Here is a 17,408-nt window from a genome sequence, read left to right as displayed (position 1 = left end):
TGTCCATTCCATACTTAGTCATTTTTTCAATAAGGATTGTATGAGAGACTTTGTCAAATGCTTTGCTGAAGTCAAGATATACTATATCTACAGCATTTCCTTGATCCACCCAATCAGTAATACCGTCATAGAAGGAAATTAAATTAGTCTGACATGACTTATTAGTTACAAACCCATGCTGACTCTGTTTAATCACTTCATTCTTATCCAGGTATTGACATACATGTTGTTTAATAATTTGTTCAAAGATCTTTCCTGGTATAGAAGTCAGACTCACCGGCCTATAGTTGCCTGGGTCCACCTTCTTCCCCTTTTTGAAGATAGGAACAACATTTGCTCTTCTCCAGTCTTCTGGCACTTCTCCTGTTCTCCAAGAATTTTCAAAGATTATGGAGAGGGGTTCAAAAATTTCTTCTGCTATCTCCTTCAGTACTCTGGGGTGTAATTCATCTGGACCTGGAGACTTGAATTCATTTAGGTTAGCTAAGTGTTTCCTCACTATCTTTCTGTTTATAGATATCCTGGATTCTTCTATTCCCTTAATAGGACAGTGAATAACAGTTGATGTTACATTTCCTTTCTGAGAGAAAACAGATGCAAAATAGGAATTTAAAAGTTCAGCCTTCTCAACATCCTGTCTTACCATTTCATCATTTTCATCCTGTAAAAATCCTATAGCATCTTTGACTTTTCTTTTACTTTTGACATATCCCCAAAATCCTTTATTATTGCTTTTGACATCTCTTGCAAGCCTCAATTCATTTTCAGCTTTAGCTAATCTGATTTGTGCCCTGCAGGTTCTGCAGACAGCATTATATTCTTCTTTAGATATGCCTCCCTCTTTCCATTTTATAAACATTTTTTTCTTCCTTTTTAGCATGTGCTTAAGTTCTGTGTTCATCCATCGTGGTTTCCTTAAATGCTTCCTATTCTTCCCTCTTTTCGGAATTGTTAACAACTGTGCTTTGAGAATTTTATTTTTCAAGATTTCCCATCCTTCCTGGACATTTTTGTCTTTAAGGATATCCAGCCATTGGATCCCTCCAATTCTCTTTCTGAATCCCTTAAAATCTGCCTTTCTGAAATCTAACCTTGACGTCTGAGTCTTCACAGGTCTTCCGCCTCTAGTTATCCAAAATTCTAAAATAGCGTTCCTAGTGGCCATCACTTCTATCAGGCGGGTTTCAGAGCTGGCGGCCCTATCCTGCCGAGCTCCGTTCCTCAATTTCCGTAGGGATAAGGTGGTGCTCAGACCAGCCCCTCCTTTTCTGCCGAAGGTCATGTCCTCTTTTCACATTAATGAAGATGTTGTTTTGCCTTTTTGTCCAGCACCGGTGCACCGTGTGGAAAAGGCTCTTCACACGTTATACCTGGTAAGAGCCCTCCGGAGGTACGTGTCGAGGACGGCGTCCTTTCGTCAGACGGACACACTGTTCGTGCTCCCCGAAGGGCGCAGGAAGGGACTCGCTGCCTCAAAATTGACCATAGCCAGATGGATTCGTTTGACGATTCAGGAGTCCTACCACGTTAGAGGCGCGCCGATTCCAGCAGGGATCAGAGCGCACTCTACTAGGGCAGTGGACGCCTCTTGGGCGCTTCGGCACCAGGCTTTGACGGAACAGGTTTGCAAGGCAGCAACCTGGTCCAGCCTGCACACATTTAACAAACATTATAATATCCACACTCAGGCCTCGGCGGATGCGAGCCTGGGTAGAAGGATTCTCCAAGCAGCGGCGGCGCACCTTTAAACAAGAGGTGCATGTAGCTTTGATCCATCTTGCTGGAGAATAGAAAAAATGTTCTCCTCCAAGATGGCGCCTCCCGCATGTACTGTATAGATAATCAACTTGTACATCATAAAATAGCGGTTGAGGGTTTAGTTACTGAGCCTATTTAAACTGGATGTTTTGTCCATTGTTTGAGAAAACTCTCTAGTTTATAAAGGACACAGGATTTTTTTTTTATCAATATGAAACCAGTTTGATTGTCAAGAAGGATTTCAGTTCTTGATGATCAACGTTAAGAGTCTGAACACAAGCCTACAGGAAGGCTGTGTACAGGCAATGAGACATTGATTGCAGCATAATAATACCGAGGGCGAACTGCTGGAATATATCTGTAAATCCTTATGCTTTGTGTTATGACCTTCCTTTCAATTGGCAGAACACTGGTATACACACGCTAGTGGTACCGCAATGGGTACGCCAGTGGGCCCGACTTTTGCAAATATATTTTTGGGGTATTTTGAAAATTGACTATATGACTTTGTAATTGAAAAAGAACAATATAATGTGCCAGAGGGCAATGCCACTCAATTTTTTTATACTCGGAATTTTTGTCGATTCTGTTGCTTTACAGTTGAGCACCACTATGCCTGGCATTCTCTTTTAACCAAAATTGCATACTCCATTGGTATATAATTGCAGCAATGCTCCGTGTTAGAATTAGTAGCCGAGAGGTTGGATTTATAAAAGATCCCAGCAACTATGTGATCACTATTGCTGTCATTTGGGGTTTTAATGTTAATTTAAGATCTTTTTTATTCTTCTAAATCATTTCACAAGACTCCATTTGTCTATGAATTTTTTGTTCCAGGATGAAGATCTGATCCATATTAATACTACAGGGACATACGTGAAGGATGATGAGCAGTGTAAAGAGGAGATTTTTACAGATAACTACACAGGTGAGTAGTGACTAAATGCAGAGATTCTACTCAGTCAATGGCTTGTAGAATTACTTTATATGTTTAATGTTTTTAGTGTATGTTATACAGAGCTTTACGTGTGGATTTTACACTTTTAAATTTAGGGTTTAAAAATAATAAACACTTTTGACTCTTTTTTGCCATAATTTCTTCTGAGCTACTGTACAGTAGATACTTCTTTGTTCACAGTCCTGTCTGTCACCGGTCACTTTCTGTGCTCAATGGATGCCTCAAAATATACTTTTGAAGATTGTTAGTGTTGTGAACCTCTGATGCAGAATGATATAGAAGGAAATGAGGGGCTTAAGGGCTGCGGATAATGACCATCTAAAGAATAAAAAAAATGCAATCATTAACCCCTTCATTCCCAAACCTGTTTTCACCTTCCTGATCAAACCAAATTTTACAATTCTGACCAGTGTTACTTTATGTGGTACTAAATCTGGAACGCTTCATCAAATCACAATAATTGAGACAGTTCTTTTTAGTAACACTTTATGATGGTGTTAAATTTAGATCAGTTTTTTTTTTCTTGCATTAATTTGTGAAAATATTGGAATTTTGGCACAAAATTTGCAATTTTCAAACTTTCAATTTTTATATTCTTAATGCATCCCGGATATTTGCCATATACAGTACAGACCAAAAGTTTGGATACACCTCATTCAAAGAGTTTTCTTTATTTTCATGACTATGAAAATTGTAGATTCATGCTGAAGGCATCAAGACTATGAATTAACACATGTGGAATTATATAATTAACAAAAAAGTGTGAAACAACTGAAAATATGTCTTATATTCTAGGTTCTTCAAAGTATCCACCTTTTGCTTTGATTACTGCTTTGCAACTCTTGGCATTCTCTTGATGAGCTTTAAGAGGTAGTCACCGGAAATGGTCTTCCAACAGTCTTGAAGGAGTTCCCAGAGATGCTTAGCACTTGTTGGCCCTTTTGCCTTCACTCTGCGGTCCAGCTCACCCCAAACCATCTCGATTGGGTTCAGGTCTGGTGACTGTGGAGGCCAGGTCATCTGGCGTAGCACCCGATCACTCTCCTTCTTGGTCAAATAGCCCTTACACAGCCTGGAGGTGTGTTTGGGGTCATTGTCCTGTGGAAAAATAAATGATGGTCCAACTAAACGCAAACCGGATGGAATAGCATGCCGCTGCAAGATGCTGTGGTAGCCATGCAGGTTCAGTATGCCTTCAATTTTGAATAAATCCCCAACAGTGTCACCAGCAAAGCACCCCCACACCATCACACCTCCTCCTCCATGCTTCACGGTGGGAACCAGGCATGTAGAGTCCATCCGTTCACCTTTTCTGCGTCGCACAAAGACATTGTGGTTGGAACCAAAGATCTCAAATTTGGACTCATCAGACCAAAGCACAGATTTCCACTGGTCTAATGTCCATTCCTTATGTTCTTTAGCCCAAACAAGTCTCTTCTGCTTGTTGCCTGTCCTTAGCAGTGGTTTCCTAGCAGCTATTTTACCATAGAATCATAGAATCGTAGAGTTGGAAGGGACCTCCTGGGCCATCTGGTCCAACCCCCTGCTCATAGCAGGATTCGCTAAATCATCCCAGTCAGATGTCTGTCCAGCCTCTGTTTGAAGACTTCCATTGAAGGAGAACTCACCACTTCTCGTGGCAGCCTGTTCCACTCATTGATCACTCTAACTGTCAAAAAGTTTTTTCTAATATCTAATCTGTGTCTCCTCCCATTCAGTTTCATCCCATTGCTTCTAGTCTTTCCTTGTGCAAATGAGAATAAAGTTGATCCTTCTACAATGTGACAGCCCTTTAGATATTTGTAGACAGCTATTAAGTCTCCTCTCAGTCTTCTCTTTTGCAAACTAAACATTCCCAAATCCTGCAACCTTTCCTCATAAGACAGGGTTTGCAGACCGGTCACCATTCTGGTCGCTCTTTTCTGAACTTGCTCCAGTTTGTTAATGTCTTTTTTAAAAATGTGGTGCCCAAAACTGGACACAATATTCCAGATGAGGATATGCAGGCCATGAAGGCCTGCTGCACAAAGTCTCCTCTTAACAGTTATTGTAGAGATGTGTCTGCTGCTAGAACTCTGTGTGGCATTAACCTGGTCTCTAATCTGAGCTGCTGTTAACCTGCGATTTCTGAGGCTGGTGACTCGGATGAACTTATCCTCCGCAGCAGAGGTAACTCTTGGTCTTCCTTTCCTGGGGTGGTCCTCATGTGCCCTTGAAGGTTTTTGCCACTGCACTTGGGGACACTTTCAAAGTTTTCCCAATTTTTCGGACTGACTGACCTTCATTTCTTAAAGTAATGATGGCCACTCGTTTTTCTTTACTTAGCTGCTTTTTTCTTGCCATAATACAAATTCTAACAGTCTATTCAGTAGGACTATCAGCTGTGTATCCACCAGACTTCTGCACAACATTACTGATGGTCCCAACCCCATTTATAAGGCAAGAAAGCCCACTTATTAAACCTAACAGGGCACACTTGTGAAGTGAAAACCATTTCCGGTGACTACGTCTTGAAGCTCATCAAGAGAATGCCAAGAGTGTGCAAAGCAGTAATTAAAGGTAAAGGTGGCTACTTTGAAGAACCTAGAATATAAGACATATTTTCAGTTGTTTCACACTTTTTTGTTAATTATATAATTCCACATGTGTTAATTCATAGTTTTGATGCCTTCAGAGTGAATCTACAATTTTCATAGTCATGAAAATAAAGAAAACTCTTTGAATGAGAAGGTGTGTCCAAACTTTTGGTCTGTACTGTATATATACCATATTTTCCGGCGTATAAGACAACTTTTTAACCCCTGAAAATCTGCTTAAAAGTCGGGAGTTGTCTTATACGCCAGGTGTCGTCTTATACGCCGAGTGCATATGGGGGGAGTGGTCCCGATGAACAAGGAAGGGTGTAAGTGGTGTTATCATCCCCCTTTTACCTCATTGGTGGCAGCGGTGCAGCGGCTCCTCCTTCAGCAGTGTGGCGGCTCTGTGCTGGGGGTCGGCGGCGGCGGCTCCTCTTTGTCCAGCATGGAGGCGCTGTGCTGGGGGGCGGCTGCAGAGGCTCTCTGTCCAGTGTCGAGGCTTCTCCGGCATTTCCCCAAAGCCCGGAGGCCCAGGCAGCTCCATTGCTGCGATGTGGTGGCCTCCGGGAAAATGGCCGCCGGAGCCCACGCATGCTCAGATTCAGATCTCGTCCTGAGATCTCGGGAGACGAGATCTGAATCTGAGCATACACGGGCTCCGGCGGCCATTTTCAGGGAGGCCACCGCATCGCAGCAATGAAGCTGCCTGGGCCTCCGGGCTTTGGGGAAATGCCGGAGGAGCCCCGACGCTGGACAGAGAGCCTCCACAGCTGCCCCCAGCCAAAAAGGAACCGCCGACCCCCAGCACAGAGTCGCCACAGTGCAGATGGAGTAGCTGCCGATCCCCAGCACAGAGACCCGCAGACAGCATCGCTGCCACCAATGAGGTAAAAGGGAGATGATAACTCCACGTACACCCTCCCTTTGTCATCGGGACCACTCCCCCGCACCTGGCATATAAGATGACACATGGCATATAAGAAGACCCCTGACTTTTAAGAAAATTTTCTATTTTAGCTGGAAAAGTTGGGGGGTCGTCTTATACGTCGGAAAATACGGTACATATATATATAGCGCCATTAATTCCTCTGCGCTTTACAGACATTATTGGCACTCTCGCCAATGGGGCTCACAGTCTAAATACCCTATCTTTGGAATGTTGGAGGAAACCAGAATAACCGGAGAAAACCCACTCAAACACGGGGAGAACATACAAACTCCTTGCAGATGTTGTCTTTGGTGGGATTTGAACTCAGGACCCAGCACTGCAAGGCTGCAGTGCTAAATACTGAGCCACCTTGCCGCCCAGTCTACTTAGAATAGAATCATAGAATGTTAGAGTTGGAAGGGACCTCAAGGGTCATCGTGTCCAACCCCTTGCTCAATGAAGGATTCATTAAACCATCTCAGACAAATGTCTGCCCAGCCTCTGTTTAAAGACTTCCATTGAAGGAGAACTCGCTCGCCACCTCTCGTGGCAGCCTGTTCCACTGGTTGATCACCCTCACTGTCAAAAAGTTTTTTCTAATATCTAATCTGTATCTTCTCCCTGTCGTTTCATTCCATTGATTCTCATGTTTTCATGTGTAAATGAGAATAATGATGATCCCTCTACACTGTGACATCCTTTCAGATATTTGTAGACCGCTATTAACTCTTCTCTTAGCCTTCGTTTTATGGAAGCTAAACAACTCCAGATTCTTTAACCGCTTACCATCCTGGTAGCTCTTCTCTGAATTTGCTCCAGTTTTTCAATGTCTTTTTTAAAATGTGGTGCTCAGAACTGGACACAGTATTCCAGATGAGGTCTAATCAAGGAGGAGAAGAGGATAATTACTTAACATGATCTAGACTCTATGCTTGTCTTAATACATCCTAGAACTGTTTGCATTGTTTGCTGCTGCATCACACTGTTGAATTGAGTGCAGTCTGTGATCTATTAGTATATCCAAGTCTTTTTCACACATGCTGTTGCTTGTTGCTTAGTTCTATTCCTCCCATTCTATACATGTAATTTTATTTTTCTTGCCCAGATGTAGAATTTTGCATTTCTCCCTGTTCAATACCATTCTATTAGTCGCTGCCCATTTGATAGCAGGTTGCGGAATGCAGTGACAGACGGAAGGTAGAGCAACGGTTAACAAACTAATCAGTTTGATGGGGGTGTGGCCTAACCAGCAATGTGAGCGGTCGCAGCTCAGAACCCTCCCGCCTGTAACTCAGCTGGTGAGCTGAGACTGCCGCTATAAAGGGCTTATTAATCACCGGAAGTGGTGAGTGGAAGACCCCTAGACCCTAAAGGTATTCCTGGTGCCGAGCGGGACGTCAGCATGACCCGCAGACAGTAGAAAGATGCCGGCATCCCCGAGGGCTGCAGGATCCAAGATGGTGCCGAGGCGCTGGAGGACGCGGCGAAGGAGAATTCTGCTTGTGCCAGGAATATGTCAGTGGCTGCACGCCTGGAAAGGTTTGCAAAAGTGGAGGTGAAGGAGCGGTCAGTCAGGGAGAGGGGGGAGCTGGAGATCAGGAGCAGGGCAGGAAAGAGCCCATGGTGGGGTATGAAAGCATGTCTGGAAGCCCATGTGTGAGTGGAGGAGCTGGTGTTTCAGGAGATTTGGCTGCCAATGTTATTACTGAACCCTTTAAAGATGTTTTCGCATTTGTAAACTTTTGTATGGAGACCCTCGCCGCGCTAACTCAACAGGTTGATGGCATTCAGGCTGAGATGGTGAGAATGAGGGCTGCTTTGCAAAAAGCAAATGCCAGGACTGGAGAAGTGGAGGAAAGAGTTGATACTGCTGAGGATCAAATAGTTAAATTGCAAAAGGCGCATAAACAATGTGCTAAACAACTGGCTGAAGTGATTGCTAAAAATGACGATTTGGAGAACCGCTCTTGGTGGAACAATATTCGGATAGTGGGAGTTCCAGAAAAAGCTGAAGGCTCAGATCCCACTGAATTTATTGAAAAATGGTTATTACAAAAAAATTGGCGCTGATGTACTCTCTAAGGTGTTTGTGGTAGAGAGACCCCACAGAGTACCGCTAAGACCCCTGCCCACTGGCGCAGCTCCCCGTACTATTCTGGCGAAGATCTTGAATTATCGGGATAGAGGCTATATTCTGAGGAAAGCTTGGAATGCTAACGACATGATGATTGATGGTCAGAACGTCTCCATCTATTCTGATTATTCTGCAGCGGTACAGAAACTAAGGATGAGGTTTGGTGACGTGAAAAAGAGACTGCGAGGTTTCGGCATCTCATATTCTATGCTGTATCCCGCAAAGCTCAGAGTAGTGGCATTTGAAAAGATTCATTTTTTTCAGTCCCCGGAGGAAGTCATGGAGTGGATCAAACGCAATGATAAGCAGCTGAGAGATTTGGGAGCTGGCTGAGAGGAGTCAGTTTTGAATATTTTTTTCAATTTTTTGTGTGTTTTTTTTTACGGTTCTGGGCACAATAGGAGAAAATGTTCTTTCTGGACTAGAATTGTGAACCGTCACCTGTTAAGCTGGGACACTGGGCGAATTGTTCTAGCTTACAATGAGTGCTGTTATTATCTGAACGGTTTACTAAAGGCAGGAGGGGGAGGAGGGGTATATTTATTGTTTTTTACAGTTTTATAAGAGAGTGATTTGTGGGTTTGCTTAATCGTAGAGGCGAGCAGAGGTGCTGGATATAGCTGCTTTTACCCACTCTCAGATAGAGAGATGCTAATTTTTGGGGGGTCTGGGTGTCGGTAGGGGGGATTGTTTGGCAGTTTGGTTGGGGGTGGGGAGCGTAGCATGTGAGAATTGAAGTTCTTTTAGGAACCAGTGCTTGGTATAACTGTTGTTATTGGAAGATGGCTAGACAAGTAAGGATAATTAGCTGGAATATTTGGGGCCTTGCTGATAGGAGTAAGGCTACTTCCACACATTAGGTTTTTTCCAACAGGCAGGATCCGGCTATTTGTTAAAAAACAGGTTTATATCTGTTTCCTGGGGGCTGGCCAATTGGATCTGAGCATGCGCAGACTTAAAAAAAACGGATCCGGTGGCCGGATCCGTCACATTTCGGCACCCATAGGTTTCCATTATAGCAAAAAAACGGAAGCGTCGGGTCCGGTTTGTCGCCGCAGACAAAAAACATTACTAGAGACGTTTTTTCCAGACGCCGGAATGAAACATTTAGCCGGATCCGGCGAAAACCGGAAGACACGGAAGGCCATGCGGCACGATCCGGCGTTAATACAATTCAATGAGAGAAAACCGGATCCGGCAGCAGCTTTCGCCGGATCCGTTTTTTTAACAAATAGCCGGATCCTGCCTGTCGGAACAAACTTGATGTGTGAAAGTAGCCTAAGAGAGCGGTTGTTCGGCGGCATGTCCTTTCTTTTAAACCGTCTATTATTTGTCTAATGGAAGCACACCTGGTCAGGGAGAGGATTGGGGTTCTGGCTAGGAGGTGGATTCGACATTCATATCATGCTACATGCAGGGGGGGTATCGGTTCTAGTTCATATGTCGGTGCCATATGAGGAAGTGGAAGTGCGTTTGGATAAGGATGGACAGTATGTATATTTAGTATGTCTTGTGTATGGGTATTTGTTGTGTTTGGCTGCAGTGTATTTTCTGCCATCATATATGGGCTCGAAACTAAAAGAAATCCTGGAACTCATGAGGCTCAGAGTGGGGATACCGTTGCTGATAGTTGGGGATATGAACAATATTCTGCATTGGGAGTTAGATGGGGGTGGCGTGAGGGACAAGGGAAGAGACGGTGAAACCTCCTTTGCAAAACATATAAGAGAAGTTGGATTGGTGGAGAGATAGGAATTTAAATGTGAGGTGTTACTCGAGTTTCTCGCCCTCTCATAACAGTATATCCCAAATTGATTTAGCGCTTGGAAATAGACTTTTGGATGGGTGGGATAGGAAGGTGGATTACTTACGTAGAGTGGCCTCAGACCATAAACCGTTAGAGGTGGTAATTCAGATTGAGTCGGGTAATATGGGACAAAGTGGGGGGTGGAGAGTTCACCCAGCCTAGCTAAGATCTATTGACTTAGAGGGAAATAAGGGGGAGGTGGAGCTATTCTTCCAGGATAACGAAGGGAGTGCGAGTGAGGGGATTGTTTGGGACGCCATGACGGCCTTTGTTAGAGGTCTGTGCATAAGAGATGAATCAGGCGGTAGCTATTGTTGAGCGGTTTGGCGTCTGTCACCATCAGTCAAAGTCTGCCGTTTTGCTAAAAAAAAACAGATCCGCCATTTTTCTTGGCGGATCCGTTTTTTTTTCCCATTGAGTTGCATTACCGGTGGATCTTGACGGATGGTTATCCGTTGGATCCGTTTTTATACGGATCCGCCAAAATTTTGGCGTCCGCCGACTTGCCCTGATGGACAATGAAACGTTTTTTTGGCCGGCCTGATCCGCATTTTACATTGCGCATGCCCGGAGGAATTGACTCAGCCAGAAATTTAACCCTGAACTCGGTTCTGGCGGCTGCTGAAAAACTCTCTCTCTCTCCTCTCTCTCTTTCCTCTCTCTCTCCTCTCTCTTCTCTCTCCTCTCTCTCTCCCTCCTCTCTCTCCTCTCTCTCTCCCTCCTCTCTCTCTCTCCACGGTTTCCTTTAAATTTCTGCCTTATCCGGATCCGTCAAAATAATGGTCCGGTAACACCCGTTTGTTTCAATCCGCCAACGGATCCGTTTTTCAACTGAGCTAAAAGACGGATGTGTGAAACAGGCCTTTGGAGTTATGTCTGACCTGAGGATGAATTGGGATAAATCTAATTTTATGATGGTGGACAGGGATAGAATGGGTGAGTTGGGAGAGTTTGGTTGTTCTAAACAGAGAGTTGTTGATCAGTTTAGATATCTGGGAATTCAGATTGTTTTACCGATCAAGGAATATTTTAGGTTAAATGTGCTTCTGGGAAAATTTAAAGATAAAGCCCAGGCTTGGTGCAGGCTGCGTCTCTCAGTGGTGGGTAGGACGAACTTGTCCAAAATTATACTTATGCCGAAACTCCTGTATGTGCTTCTTAACTCACCGGTCTGGCTCCCTTGGGGTTTATTCCAAAGACTTAACTCCATATTTTGAGATTTGGTTTGGGGTGGACGTCAACCCTGGAATAATTGCAGAGGTCTAAAGATGGGTGGGGGGTCTGGCTTTGCCAAATCCTTGGCTATACTTCCCGGCATCCCAAGGCCAACACATTAAAGGTTGGAGGTCAGTTGACGGGAGGAGTTCAGTGCAGGCTGTCCTTAAAGGGAAGGTGCCATCCAAAAAATTTTTTTTCAGCAGTTGAAAAAATGTGAAGAATTAATGTTTACATTTTCTTAAAAAAATATTTGTTTTTAATTTTGTAAAATATGAAAAATAATTTTAAAAAGTTTGGCATTTCTACTTGTTAACACTAGGGGGAGCAGCTACTGAAATTTGGCGCAAAAACCTAGTGTACAACTAGCTCACATTACTGCCCTGCAGTAATTATGGGCGGAATCTGCGGACATGGGTGTGATGTCACTCCTCTCCTCCCCTTCTGGGTGTTTGCTAATGGAAAAGATAGGATGACATCTAGGAACACAGTGAGCAGCCATTTTGATGGGGCCTGCAAAGTTACTGACAGTCTTTGCATGCAAATTCAGGATCAGAACAGGCCACCAATCAGCAGAAATGTTTCCTGGATTTCTGTGGAGCAGGCAAGCAGACGGTCCATTCATGTGTATAAAAGACAGCGCTCTATGTACAATCCCTGGCACCGAACAGGGTGCCCCCCATAGACCAGCACACTGCTCTCCTGAAATACTCTGTGCTGCTGTCACCCTGCTCCTTCCACCATATATCAGACCCCTGTCGCCTCGCTTTCACACATCGCCAGGACAGGATCTGAGGAGAAGAATGGGGTCTTCGGTCACCGAGGATGGCAGGCAGCAAGGATTCTGGGAGCAGGGTGACAGCAGCACAGAGTATTTCAGGAGAGCAGTGTACTGGTCTATGGGGGGCACAGAGGGAGATATATGGGGGAGGAGCAGGGTGACAGCAGCACAGAGTATTTCAGGAGAGCAGTGTGCTGGTCTATGGGGGCACAGAGGGAGATATATGGTGGAGGAGCAGGGTGACAGCAGCACAGAGTACTTCAGGAGAGCAATGTACTGGTCTATGGGAGATACATGGCTCAGCAGTCAGTATCACACAGGATAGGATTAGATACACGGCTCAGCAGTCAGTATCACACAGGAGAGGATTAGATACACGGCTCAGCAGTCAGTATCACACTGAGGATTAGATACACGGCTCAGCAGTCAGTATCACACAGGATAGGATTAGATACACGGCTCAGCAGTCAGTATCACACAGGATAGGATTAGATACACGGCTCAGCACACAGTATCACACAGGAGAGGATTAGATACACGGCTCAGCTGTCAGTATCACACAGCAGAGGATTGAATACATGGCTCAGCTGTCAGTATCACACAGGATAGGATTAGATACACGGCTCAGCAGTCAGTATCACACAGGATAGGATTAGATACACGACTCAGCAGTCAGTATCACACAGGATAGGATTAGCTACACGGCTCAGCACACAGTATCACACAGGAGAGGATTAGATACACGGCTCAGCTGTCAGTATCACAGGAGAGGATTGAATAATGGCTCAGCTGTCAGTATCACACAAGAGAGGATTAGATACATGGCTCAGCAGTCAGTATCACACAGGATAGGATTAGATACATGGCTCAGCAGTCAGTATCACACAGGATAGGATTACATACACGGCTCAGCAGTCAGTATCACACAGGAGAGGATTAGATGTCCAGCAGATTGCCAAGTGTTTTGAAACAGCAGGGAGCAGCTCCTCCTATGTTTTGCAAGAGCAGGGGCTGCAGCTGGTCGGGTGATTTGGAAAGAGCAGCTCGGTCTCCAGGAGCTCGTCCTGGTTCCTCTCCTGCAGCTGGTATGTGCAGAGTGAACATCCAAGCCGTTATGCTGGAACAGTACAGCATCCAGGGCTTGCAATAGAGTGTAAATGGAGCTAAAAGGAAAGCACTGGGCTCTAATAAGATGGCGCCTGGCCACACCTACAGCTGTGAATTGAGCTGCCGACAGAGGCGTGCCCAGTTCACAGCTGATGCTGCTGCAATGATACAGACAGGGGTCGGGAGCCAACTGTTATATCTTATGCCCAGGGACTGCCGTAAATGAGCATGGAAAGTGTCGTTCAGCAGCCAGAAAGGTAAGATGGCAGCCCCCAGTGGCTGCATTAATATAGTAAAAAAAAAAAAACATACACACCACTGAGTCAGGCTTAGGGGACAATATTTTTTTATACTATTTTCTTTTTTACATTAAATTATGAAAAAACACGGCACTTTCCCTTTAAATGTGTGGTTCGGTGTTTTCCTTTGGTGCAGGGGTTGGAAGATGGAAGTTTTGGGCGGATGGGCAGGAGGTTACCCACTCTGGGTCTTGTGCAAAATACGTGGTCTAGGATTAAACAGATTAGAAGGATTTCTGAATTGACTATATATACTCCTGTTTGGTTGAATGAAAATTTGGGTGAACGTCATAAATTGGGAGAGCAAAAATCTTGGTCGCAGAAAGGGATTTATTATCTATCGCAATTATTGGTGAATCAGGTGTTGAGGTCATTTGAATCCTTACAAGAGGAATTCCAGGTGCCAGATACGGACAGCAGAGGAAGATTAGTGGACTGATGGTTCAGAAAGATATATTTGTATGGAAGGGACCACGAAAAGGGTTTTCTCCACGATCTATAAGGACCTGCTGCAGTCCTCTTTAATGTGACACCCTTTTCGGGCAAGGAGTAGATGGGTGCAAGAATTGGGAGTATTGGAAGATGAAGTTTGGGAGTCTATTTTAGAATATATTCCAAAATAGTCACTTAGTGAGCCTGGTCGTATGTCACAATTATTAACTGTTCATAGAGCTTACAGATCACCTGAGTTTTTATATAGGGTTGATGTGAGAAGCACTTCAGAATGTCCGAGATGCTTGAACGAACATGCGTGTATTTTGCATATGTAGTGGGAATGTCCCCGCGGTTGCAGGCTTTTTGGATTGTGGTGATTTGTATGATTGAGGGATGCGCAGTGCCTAGGACTCCGTTGGTTTGCGTGTTGGGATATGTTGACGAAATTGTAACTACTATTTCAAAGAAGGTGGCGGTGGCCAGGCTGCTGTTCCTGGCCAGGAACTTAATCCCCGGATGTTGGGTGAGGCCTGAACCACCCTCTAGGACGGAATATAGTCGCCAAGTGGATTATATAGTGTCTTTAGAAGAGGATGTTTATCGGAGAAGGAATGCATCGGATAGGTTTGTGCAAATTTGGGCATCTTGGTCGCAGATGGCGTAAGTGTGTGGACGGTTTGGAGGTGCATAAAGGTTTTTTGGTATGTGCCCTGATCCCGCTATATAGAAAAGGGGGGGGGGTGTATACTGCAATTCATTTTTTTTGGCTCCCGGAGGGAGAGGGTCAATGTTATTGATGTCTAATGAGAGGGGGTAGGGGTATTTTTTTTTTTTTTTTAATTTTATAAATGCCTAACTGTATGTTTGTTTATTGGCGTAAGTTGTATTTGTTTTATCGATTTATTTGTTGAATAAAAAATATCTGATTTAAAAAAAAAAAATAAACAGTTTAATTCAACAAGGGATTATCTCCTCGTAGGGAGACAAATGATTAAGGCTATGGGCCCACGTTGCGTGTTAAAACGCACAATGAAAACCGGACTCCTTCCCAGAAATCATGCGTTTTTTTCCCGCGCGATTTCACCTCGATTTTACCGCGATTCTGTTCGCGATTTTGCAGCGATTTTTCTCAAGCACTTTCCAAGCGATTTGAAGCATCGCTTGGAAAGTGATTGACAGGTTGGGTCACACTCGTCAAACATAGTGTTTGACAAGTGTGACCAGGTTTTTGCTATTGAGGCTGCCTATGCGGCCTCAATAGTAAAAGATAAAATGTTAAAAATGATAAAAAAATCGGGGTAGATTTACCTTCCGACGTCCTGCGCTGCCATCCCGGGCCTCAGTGTTCCCAGTAATGCCTTGCGAGACCTGTGATGACGTTGGTCTCGCGTTACTATAGCGATCTCGCGAGACCGCTAGAGTCACGCGAGACTACGTCCTCACAGGACCTTGCTGCAAGGCATTACTGGGAACGCTAGGCCGGGAATGCAGCGCAGGACGTCGGAAGGAAATATACCCCGATTTTTTTATTTTTTATTCTTTTTTTTACAGGGGTGTGGTACCCAGGGCCTGGAGGACAGTCTCCTCTCCTCCACACCGTGGGTACCAACCGCACATGAGATGCTTAACTTCCCCCATTCTTATGGGTGCGGAATCGCGGCAATTGTTTGCGATTCCGCACAAAAGAATGATCATGCTGCGATTTTTTCCGCGATGCGATTCCGCCTCGGAAAGAAGCGCAGCATTAGCACAGCATGTGCGGAATGCCATAGGAATGCATGGGGTGTGTTCTATCCAAATTTTTAAACGTTTTCGCGACGAAAATCGCAGCAAAAACTATTAAAAATCGCATCGTGGGCACACAGCCTAAGTCTATGTGCGCATGCTAGCGTTTTTAAACGCTCAGGAAACTGATCCCATTCCCAGAAAACGCGCATCTTTTTTCTGCGCGATTCTTGCGCGTCTTGTGCAAAAAAGCCGTGCGTTTTTGATGCGTTTTTTGACACGCGTTTTCTGGGAACATTGGGGAAGGCTAAAAACGCGGACCAATGCGGAAATTAATGAGCATGCTGCGTTTTTAGCCGCTAAGCGATTCCTGAGCGGTTAAAAACACATGCATTGGCACAAAAAGCCAAAAAAGCATGCAAATTAATTTGAAGCATCTTTTAAGCGTTTCTACAGCGTCTGATCCAGCACAAACGCTGCGGAAACACTTAAAAAAACGCAACGTGGGCACACAACCTAAGGGGAAAATGTACAGAACAATAAGTGCAGATTGAGAACAGTCTTTTTAGAAATAACTTATCGTGTCCTTGGTACTCCTCCACGACAGATAGAATCATAGAATGGTAGAGTTGGAAGGGACCTCCTGAGTCATCTGGTCGAACCCCCTGCTCAAAGCATGATTCACTAAATCATCCCAGACAGATGTCTGTCGAGCCTCTGTTTGAAGACTTCTATTGAAGGAGAACTCACCACCTCTCATGGCAGCCTGTTCCACTCATTGATCACCCTCACTGTCAAAAAGATTTTCTAATATCTATTCTGTGTCTCCTCCCATTCAGTTTCATCCCATTGCTTCTAGTCTTTCCTTGTGCAAATGAGAATAAAGATGATCCTTCTGCAATGTGGCAGGCCTTGAGATATTTGTAGACAGCTATTAAGTCTCCTCTCAGTCTTCTTTTTCGCAAGCTAAACATTCCAAAATCATGTAACCGGTCTTCATAGGACATGGTTTGCAGACCGGTCACCATTTTGGTCGCTCTACTCTGAACTTGCTCCAGTTTGCTGATGTCTTTTTTAAAATGTGGTGCCCAAAACTGGACACAGTATTCCAGATGAGGTCTGACCAGAGAGGAGTAGAGGGCAATAATGACTTCACGTGATCTAGACTGTATGCTTCTGTTAATACATCCCAGAATTGCATTTGCCTTTTTGCTGCTGCATCACACTGTTGACTCATGTTCAGTTTATGTTCTATTAGTATATCCAAGTCTTTTTCATATGTGCTGTTGCTTAGCCCTATTCCTCCCATTCTGTATATGCTTTTTTCATTTTTATTGCCCAGATGTAGTACTTTGCATTTCTCCCTGTTAAAAACCATTCTGTTAGTTGTTGCCCACTGCTCCAGTTTATATCTTTTTGAATCCTCTCTCTCTCTCTCTTGTATTAGCTATCCCTCCTAGCTTTGTGTTATCAGCAAATTTAATCAGATGATCCCGCAGGGAGTTGCAGCGTCAAGAGAGGCTGAAATGATGTCCAGAAGTGAATCCTTCAGGTGGCGGTCCGTCTCCTGGCGGCAGTGGTCGGTGTCCGGTACCTTCCGCTGAGCCCCTATTCCATGAATTGCTGTGGCCGAAGTAAACAGGGCCACGGCGTCTCTCAGGTTCAGGGTGTACCTGCCGAGGTTC

General features: G+C 44.5%; 1 protein-coding gene across 4 annotated transcripts in view; it reads left to right on the top strand.

The window, feature by feature from the left end:
- LOC141073481 (uncharacterized) overlaps nucleotides 1-17,408 on the top strand; it is a 349,087-nt gene that overhangs the window by 310,617 nt on the left and 21,062 nt on the right. For all 4 annotated transcript variants that reach the window (XM_073560744.1, XM_073560720.1, XM_073560736.1 and 1 more), the window contains one exon: nucleotides 2,596-2,686. In XM_073560744.1, coding sequence (XP_073416845.1) covers nucleotides 2,596-2,686 — 91 coding nt within the window. The remainder of the gene's footprint in view (nucleotides 1-2,595; nucleotides 2,687-17,408) is intronic.

The sequence above is a fragment of the Dendrobates tinctorius genome, unplaced genomic scaffold (assembly GCF_039654945.1).
Source record: "Dendrobates tinctorius isolate UK_male_01 unplaced genomic scaffold, ASM3965494v1 ptg000014l, whole genome shotgun sequence".
Lineage (NCBI taxonomy): Eukaryota > Metazoa > Chordata > Amphibia > Anura > Dendrobatidae > Dendrobates > Dendrobates tinctorius.
This window is presented reverse-complemented; position numbering and strand designations above follow the sequence as displayed.